Source organism: Lotus japonicus, chromosome 3 (assembly GCF_012489685.1).
Source record: "Lotus japonicus ecotype B-129 chromosome 3, LjGifu_v1.2".
In the NCBI taxonomy this organism is placed as follows: domain Eukaryota; kingdom Viridiplantae; phylum Streptophyta; class Magnoliopsida; order Fabales; family Fabaceae; genus Lotus; species Lotus japonicus.
The window spans coordinates 10,810,676-10,819,914 of record NC_080043.1 but is presented as its reverse complement, the minus strand read 5'-3'; the positions used below and the strand labels follow the sequence as shown (position 1 = coordinate 10,819,914).

At 38.8% G+C, this 9,239-nt stretch overlaps 1 protein-coding gene across 1 annotated transcript; it reads right to left on the bottom strand.

Moving 5' to 3' along the window:
* Positions 1-417: 417 nt before the first annotated feature.
* On the bottom strand, positions 418-1,623 carry LOC130743593 (uncharacterized). The gene has a single exon (XM_057595836.1). It carries the CDS (start codon positions 1,621-1,623, stop codon positions 418-420), a length of 1,206 nt encoding a protein of 401 aa, XP_057451819.1.
* Positions 1,624-9,239: the final 7,616 nt, after the last annotated feature.

The window sequence follows — 9,239 nt, the reverse complement described above, 5'->3', positions numbered from 1 at the left end:
GAGTCTTTATTTATGTTTACAAGTTTTTCCCGGATATCTTCTGGGTTCCAACAATTCACGCATAGAGCTATGAGTTTCTGTTAAATAACCTACCATACATTAATTTTTTTAAAAAAATACCGTAAATCGCTGCCTCTTGCCCACATTAAAAGCCAATTGCATTCTGAAAAAGTAAATTGACAAGTAAAAAAGTTCACTACCAGGAAAATAAATTAAAGTAAAACGTGACAACATCCACTGTGAACAAATTTGATATAAACCAAAATGGCCCCCATCTATTCCAATTGACATGGTTGAACTTTTGTACATTTCAATCGTAATTGAATGCATTAGGATCCGAATATTAAAAATATGATACAAAAAACAACACTGCTACCCTGAAGTCACACATTGATACGTAACTAAAACATTAAACATTTAATAGTTGTTAGCAAGAAACTTTTTCAAAGAAGATGGATGAGGACAGCGACATCGTCGAAACGTACTAGAGTAAGGAATAAAGTTAATATTTGTCCTCGAATCTTTGATCCCTAGTTGCCTCAATTTCCAGGGATATGGACCATTTATGTTGTACCCGTAAATTTTTTCTCTGGTTGCAAAGATTAAACAGTTTCCATTAACAACAGTATAGGGCCATCTTATAGGCTCTCTAAAGATCGAGACGGGTGAAGAACGGGCTGCAGAAAGCAGTAGATCTTCCATGGTAATATGAAGAATTTGAACCCACGAAGAATTTTGAGAAGTAGGGGCTGCACAAGTGAAAAGAGTGAAGGAAGAGTTAATAAACCTTACTAGGCAAAGAGACTCTTCAGATGTCCATCTACAGCCCCATGTGAAAACTCCATATGACCCGTGGAAGAGATATTCAAGAGCATTATTGGGAAGTTCCAAGCGCACGCTTGTATGATCACTGAGTGAGTAGGCCATTATGTATGGCATGATGGTAGCATCATCAATGAAGTTCATGTAATGATAATTGTCAGACATAAAATATAGCCATTCATTCACAATTGCAGGTTTACTAATATTCAATTTCCGGTCACCCAAATTCATGTCTGGGTAAAGAACTTGCCACTGGTCCTCTATTTGGTTGTACTCCTTCAAGACATAAGGCGGGAAAATCTTATTTTGTCGGGTGACCGAAAGCAATCGGTAATCATTGCGGGTCGGGGCCGTAGCTGGGATGATGATGATATTGACATTCGCATTCGCGTCGTACTCACCACAACGTGTCCTGAGGGGAGCCCATGAACTGGTCACAGGATTACAGATCAAGAGACGAAGCACTTTTTTCCGCCTTAAACGGACAACAATCAAGCCATTCCATGACGAAAGAATCTTCCCCGACCGTGCAACGACATTGAAAAAGTCTGTCGGAACACCAGCCGCAGGCCCGTCCTCTAATAAATTATGTAGACCCACCCCTGTAACTTGGTGATAGTCAGAGACCGGAGAAGTGAAGATGTGGAGATCGCCAACTGACAGCATATGGTCTGCTTGTTCCTCACAAAATCTGGGGATCCTGGTGTAGTCCACTCTTTTTCCTACGCACTTAAACCTGCATACAATGTATGCAGGTAATCTATGGAACACGTGGTAAAGCACATCTCGCCAGGCAGTCATTTTGCTCCAGACGCATCAAGGAGACAGTGGTTTGATTATGAGAGGATACGAATGGAAGAAGTAGGAAGGCTAATCACAGATATAATTTGCCTTTAAGCTGATGGTCATATATAGCGACGACAAAACACACAAATTTGCCTCTATAATGCCATTATTTATTTATTTATTTCCTTTAGACAACTAACCTGGGGTTCTTATGTAATTTTGGTAATATTACTATAGTAGTTTTGATATTTTTGTTTCTGTGATTATTGTAATAACAATGATCAAGTGAAATTAAATTAAAATAATTTAATCTGATAATAGAGTTATTATTGAGATCTATTTTACTAAAAAAATTGTTTAGATTTATCTCCAATAGTTTATTGGAGGCCAAATACATTACCAGGAAGATATATTTTGATTTTGCGGCGGCAGACGTAAAAAAATTAAGTTTTTAATAATAGAAAAAATAATAGATTACTTATGGCGAAAACATAATAAAAATATAATTATTTTAAAATGAAATAATTGAGCCAAAAACATATAATAGTCTCTTGTTTTTTGTATTCTATAAACTTGTCCAGAAAAATATTATTGGGGATAAATTCGGCACTTTGATTTATCATTAATTCAGTGAAATAGTATTAATGTTCAATGTGATTTTCAAAAAAAAAAAATGTTCAATGTGCAAATGTGGACTTAGTAACCACCTCCAACTGTATTAAATGATTGTTAATCGCGTTATAGTTAAGTGAATGGGTGTAGGATTGGTCGAATTTAAGGTTCTTAAATGTTTAAACAAATCAAGCATTTGGTCTGGATTGGTTACAATTTTCTAAATTTTTGTTTCAGAACTAAAACGAACCAATTATATCAATAATTATTTGTCCACACCTCTAAATTGAGGTGGAAAGAGGTGGAGGAGGAGGGAGATAGGAAGAAAAGAAAAAGAAAGAGAGAGAAAGTATAAGATGTGATAGATGATACGAGGAGAGAGATATAAATAAAAATAGGTGGAAATGAAGTGTATAAATAAGGAGATGTGTATATATCATTACTCCAATTATATGAGATTGAGATCGAATTGATTTGGTTCAACATTCGCATTTAGAATAAAACTTATTAAAAATTCGCTAACAAAATAGTCTAAAAACGAGAATAATAGTAAAAAAACCGACATTCCAAAAGAAAAAACCTAAGGATACGGGTCAGTGTGTCCTAGACTTAGCTTATGACATAAAGCTGTTGACGTGAGGTCGTGAGCGAAGACCTTTGATGTGTGACTTAAAGGGGACATAAAGTTGATCCGAAGACATATTCGTGCTCCCTACGTATTAAACCTTTTACTTATGTCAAGTTGACGTCTCTTCTTAATGTAAGATCAAGTTTTGATCTAGTAGTACAACTCTATGTTTTGATGATTACAAGTTAACCCTTTTGATATGAACAATTGTGGTACTCTAACGTGTTTTTCTGAGTGTGTTATTTACAGGCTCCGACCTCTATTCAGTCTCACACAAATCAGAAGCACTGTGCATAAAGAGTGACCCTTCAACGCTTTCGCATTCACCATGTTCGGTATGAACAGTGGAAAAGCTTCAGAAGTTCTGAAGTTATACAAACTCTGATGTGGACTCAGTCACTAGAAGTTCTGAAGATCCAGAAGTTCTGACAACCAAGAAACACTGAAGGTTCAGATGTTCTGATGGTGTAGAAGACTCTGAAGATCCAGAAGCTGAATAGTGGAAACTCTGATGTCCAGAAGCAAGAAACTCTGAAGACCATGTACTTCCCTCTGAGTTCAGAATCAGAAGATACAACGGTCAGAGGATCTGTGCTTTCCCTCTGACTCTGATCAACCGGCTTCACAAGTTCCAACATGAAGCATTCCCCTGATCAGAAGTCTCCTAGGTTTAAAGGTCAAGTCACTATCCAAGTACAAAAACAACTGTACCTTCCGGACGACCTACCTAACATCCTCAGCCACACCAGAAGCTGGAATTTCCAGAACTGCCCTCCAACGGTAGCATTCCATGTAGCGTTCAAACCCTAATCCTTGGAGTATAAATAGTGACTGAAGATTGAAAGAAGCGGCTAGAAGCATTCACATACGCGCAAGAAATATTCAAATCCTTCTAAGCTTTCTTTCATCCTGAATTTCATTGTGTTTACTATAAGCTTTTTAGAAGCACCTTCTTTGTAAACAAGAACTTCATATACAGTTGTATAGTTTTCCTTTAGGAGATCAAGGTTGATCGGATCCTAGAGAAGACTAAGAGAGTGAATCTTAGTGTGAGCTAAGTCAGTGTAATTGTTAGTCACTTGTAGGTTTCAAGTGCAGTTGTAACTCTTACCTGATTAGTGGATTGCCTTCATTCTAAGAAGGAAGAAATCACCTTAACGGGTGGACTGGATTAGCTTGAGTGATTTATCAAGTGAACCAGGATAAAATCCTTGTGTGCTTTTCTATCTCTTATCTTTAGCACTTAAGGTCTTGAAAGATTTGCAAAATCTTTAAGGTGGAAGCTTTATCTTGAAAACGTTATTCAAACCCCCCCTTTCTACCGTTTTTCATACCTTCAATTGGTATCAGAGCGCAAGTTCTGATTACCACACCTAACAGTGTTCAGTGATCCGGGCCGGTGTGAAAAACAATGGCTGCCACCACCAGTGAAACTCAAAGAGATGGTTACAATGAAAAACCTCCCATGTTCGACGGTCAAAGGTTCGAATATTGGAAAGATAGACTGGAAAGTTTCTTTCTGGGTTTCGATGCAGATCTCTGGGATATTATTGTGGATGGCTACGAGCGTCCAGTTGATGTAGATGGCAAGAAGATCCCAAGGTCAGAGATGACTGCAGATCAAAAGAAGCTGTACTCGCAACATCACAAAGCAAGAGCAATTCTTCTAAGTGCTATTTCTTATGAGGAGTACCAGAAGATTACAGATCGTGAGTTTGCAAAAGGCATTTTTGAATCTCTGAAGATGTCTCATGAAGGAAACAAGAAAGTCAAAGAATCAAAGGCATTGTCCTTGATCCAAAAATATGAATCCTTCATCATGGAGCCAAATGAGTCCATTGAAGAAATGTTCTCCAGATTTCAGTTGCTTGTAGCTGGCATAAGACCTCTCAACAAGAGCTACACAACAAAAGATCATGTCATAAGGGTTCTCAGGAGTCTTCCTGAAAGCTGGATGCCTTTAGTGACTTCAATAGAGCTCACGAGAGATGTCGAGAATATGAGTTTAGAAGAACTCATCAGCATTTTGAAATGCCATGAGCTGAAGCACTCTGAGATGCAAGATCTGAGGAAAAAGTCCATAGCCTTGAAATCCAAATCTGAGAAGGCTAAGGCTGAAAAGTCAAAGGCTCTCCAAGCTGAAGCAGAAGAATCTGAAGAAGCATCAGAAGATTCTGATGAAGATGAGCTGACTCTGATCTCCAAGAGACTCAACCGCATCTGGAAGCACAGGCAGAGCAAGTACAAAGGCTCTGGAAAGGCAAAAGGAAAGTCTGAATCCTCAGGCCAGAAGAAGTCCTCACTTAAGGAAGTCACATGCTTTGAGTGCAAAGAATCAGGGCACTACAAAAGTGATTGTCCAAAGTTGAAGAAGGACAAGAAGCCAAAGAAGCACTTCAAGACGAAGAAGAGTCTGATGGTAACATTTGATGAATCAGAGTCAGAGGATGTTGACTCTGATGGTGAAGTCCAAGGACTCATGGCCATTGTCAAAGACAAAGGAGCAGAGTCAAAGGAAATTGTTGACTCTGACTCAGAATCAGAAGCAGACCCTAACTCAGACGATGAAAATGAGGTATTCGCTTCTTTCTCAACCTCTGAACTGAAACATGCTTTGTCTGACATCATGGATAATTATAACTCTTTATTATCTAAGCATAAGAAGTTGAAAAAGAACTTATCTGCTGTTTCTAAGACTCCTTCTGAACATGAGAAAATTATTTCTGATTTGAAAAATGATAATCATGCTTTGATCAATTCTAACTCTGTGCTTAAGAACCAGATCGCTAAGTTAGAAGAAATAGTTGCTTGTGATGCCTCTGATTGTAGAAATGAATCTAAGTATGAAAAGTCTTTTCAAAGATTCCTGGCTAAGAGCGTAGATAGAAGCTTAATGGCTTCAATGATCTATGGCGTAAGCAGAAATGCAATGCATGGCATTGGCTATTCTAAACCTATTAGAAATGAGCCCTCTGTGTCTAAAGCTAAATCCTTGTATGAATGCTTTGTTCCCTCTGGTACCATATTGCCTGATCCTTTACCTGCTAAAGTTGTTAAAACCCCTCTTAAAAAGGGATCTTTCTCCATGTCTAAATATTATGCAAAAATTCCTTTACATTATCATGTTGAGAAACCCAAGGTGATCAGAACCTCTGGGGTAACTAACAAGAGAGGACCCAGAAAGTGGGTACCTAAGGATAAGATTATCTATGTTGCAGATATCCTTGATAGCTCCACTGAAACACCAATCATGGTATCTGGACAGTGGATGCTCGCATCACATGACGGGAGAAAGGCGTATGTTCCAAGAGCTAAAACTTAAGCCTGGAGGCGAAGTTGGCTTTGGAGGAAATGAAAAGGGTAAAATTGTTGGTACTTGTACTATTTGTGTAGATAGTAGTCCATGCATTGATAATGTGTTATTGGTAGACAGCTTAACACATAACTTATTGTCTATAAGTCAATTAGCTGACAAGGGTTATGATGTTATATTCAATCAAAAGTCCTGCCGGGCTGTAAGTCAGATCGATGGCTCTGTTCTGTTTAACAGCAAGAGGAAGAACAACATTTATAAGATCAGATTATCTGAGTTGGAGGCTCAGAATGTGAAGTGCCTTCTGTCTGTTAATGAAGAGCAGTGGGTATGGCATAGACGGTTAGGGCATGCCAGTATGAGAAAGATTTCTCAGCTGAGCAAGCTAAACCTTGTCAGGGGCTTACCCAATCTGAAGTTCGCTTCAGACGCTCTTTGTGAAGCATGTCAGAAAGGCAAATTCACAAAAGTCCCTTTCAAGGCAAAGAATGTTGTCTCAACCTCAAGGCCGTTGGAACTTCTGCATATCGACCTTTTTGGACCAGTGAAAACTGAGTCTATAGGTGGCAAGAGATATGGGATGGTTATCGTTGATGACTATAGCCGCTGGACATGGGTAAAGTTTCTAACCCACAAGGATGAGTCTCATGCTGTGTTCTCTACCTTCATAGCCCGAGTGCAAAACGAGAAGGCTTGTAGGATTGTGCGTGTCAGAAGTGACCATGGTGGAGAGTTTGAGAATGACAAGTTTGAGAGTCTGTTTGATTCCTATGGAATTGCACATGATTTCTCTTGTCCCAGAACTCCTCAACAAAATGGTGTTGTTGAGAGGAAGAACAGAACTCTTCAGGAGATGGCTAGAACCATGCTCCAAGAAACTGGCATGGCTAAGCACTTTTGGGCAGAGGCAGTAAATACAGCATGTTACATTCAGAACAGAATCTCTGTGAGACCAATTCTGAATAAGACTCCCTATGAATTGTGGAAGAACATAAAACCCAACATTTCTTACTTTCATCCTTTTTGTTGTGTTTGTTATGTTCTTAATACTAAGGATAGACTGCATAAATTTGATGCTAAGTCTTCTAAATGTCTATTACTTGGTTACTCTGAGAGATCTAAAGGTTTTAGATTTTATAATACTGACGCTAAGACTATTGAAGAGTCTATTCATGTTAGATTTGACGATAAGCTTGACTCTGACCAGTCAAAGCTAGTTGAGAAATTTGCAGATTTAAGTATAAATGTTTCTGACAAAGGCAAAGCTCCAGAGGAAGCTGAACCAGAGGAAGATGATCCAGAAGAAGAAGTTGGTCCCTCTGATTCACAAACTCTGAAGAAGAGCAGAATCACTGCAGCTCATCCTAAGGAATTGATTATGGGCAACAAAGACGAACCAGTCAGAACCAGATCAGCCTTCAGACCCTCCGAAGAGACCCTGCTTAGTCTGAAAGGATTGGTGTCCTTAATTGAACCCAAGTCCATAGATGAAGCTCTTCAGGACAAGGATTGGATTCTGGCCATGGAAGAAGAATTGAATCAATTCTCCAAGAACGATGTTTGGAGCTTAGTGAAGAAGCCTGAGAGTGTCCATGTAATTGGAACAAAATGGGTGTTCAGAAACAAGTTGAATGAGAAAGGAGATGTAGTCAGAAACAAGGCAAGGCTAGTTGCTCAAGGCTACAGCCAGCAAGAAGGAATAGACTACACAGAAAATTTTGCTCCAGTAGCAAGACTAGAAGCAATCAGACTGTTGATCTCTTTCTCAGTGAATCACAACATAGTTCTTCATCAGATGGATGTAAAGAGTGTCTTCCTAAACGGTTATATATCAGAGGAAGTCTACGTTCATCAACCCCCAGGTTTTGAAGATGAGAAGAATCCAGACCATGTGTTCAAATTGAAGAAATCACTTTATGGTCTGAAGCAAGCTCCCAAAGCATGGTATGAGAGACTCAGCTCATTCCTTCTGGAGAATGAGTTTGTAAGGGGTAAAGTAGATACAACTCTCTTTTGCAAAACTTATAAAGATGATATCTTAATTGTGCAAATTTATGTTGATGATATTATATTTGGTTCTGCTAATCAATCTCTATGCAAAGAATTTTCTGAGATGATGCAGGCTGAATTTGAGATGAGTATGATGGGAGAACTAAAGTACTTTCTGGGAATACAAGTTGATCAAACACCAGAAGGAACATATATCCATCAGAGCAAATACACTAAAGAACTTCTGAAGAAGTTCAATATGCTGGAATCTACAGTGGCCAAGACTCCAATGCATCCTACATGCATTCTGGAGAAAGAAGATGAGAGTGGTAAAGTATGTCAGAAACTCTATCGTGGTATGATAGGTTCACTCCTTTACTTAACTGCATCTAGGCCAGATATATTGTTTAGTGTTCATTTATGTGCTCGTTTCCAATCAGATCCAAGGGAAACCCACTTAACTGCTGTTAAGAGGATCCTAAGGTATCTGAAAGGCACCACTAACCTTGGCTTGATGTATAAGAAAACATCAGAGTATAAGCTTTCAGGTTATTGTGATGCTGATTATGCTGGAGATAGAACGGAGAGAAAAAGCACTTCTGGAAATTGTCAATTTCTGGGAAGTAATCTAGTCTCATGGGCAAGCAAGAGGCAATCAACAATTGCTCTATCAACTGCAGAGGCAGAATATATCTCAGCAGCAATATGCAGCACCCAGATGCTCTGGATGAAACATCAGCTGGAGGACTATCAGATCCTTGAGAGCAATATCCCAATCTATTGTGATAACACTGCTGCAATTTCATTGAGTAAGAATCCTATCTTGCATTCAAGGGCAAAGCACATTGAGGTAAAGTATCATTTTATTAGAGATTATGTACAGAAGGGCGTACTTCTTCTGAAGTTTGTTGATACTGACCATCAATGGGCAGATATCTTTACAAAACCCTTAGCAGAGGATAGATTTAATTTTATTCTGAAAAATCTGAATATGGACTTTTGTCCAGAGTGAAGATGGATCAGAACCTCTGACTATGATACTTCTTGATCAGAAGATGTCTAGTCCAGAAGGTAACTCAATCAGAGTCA

What these genes read in the sequence shown, in the direction of transcription:
- LOC130743593 (XM_057595836.1), bottom strand. Translation starts at nt 1,623, where the DNA reads ATGACTGCCTGGCGAGATGTGCTTTACCACGTGTTCCATAGATTACCT.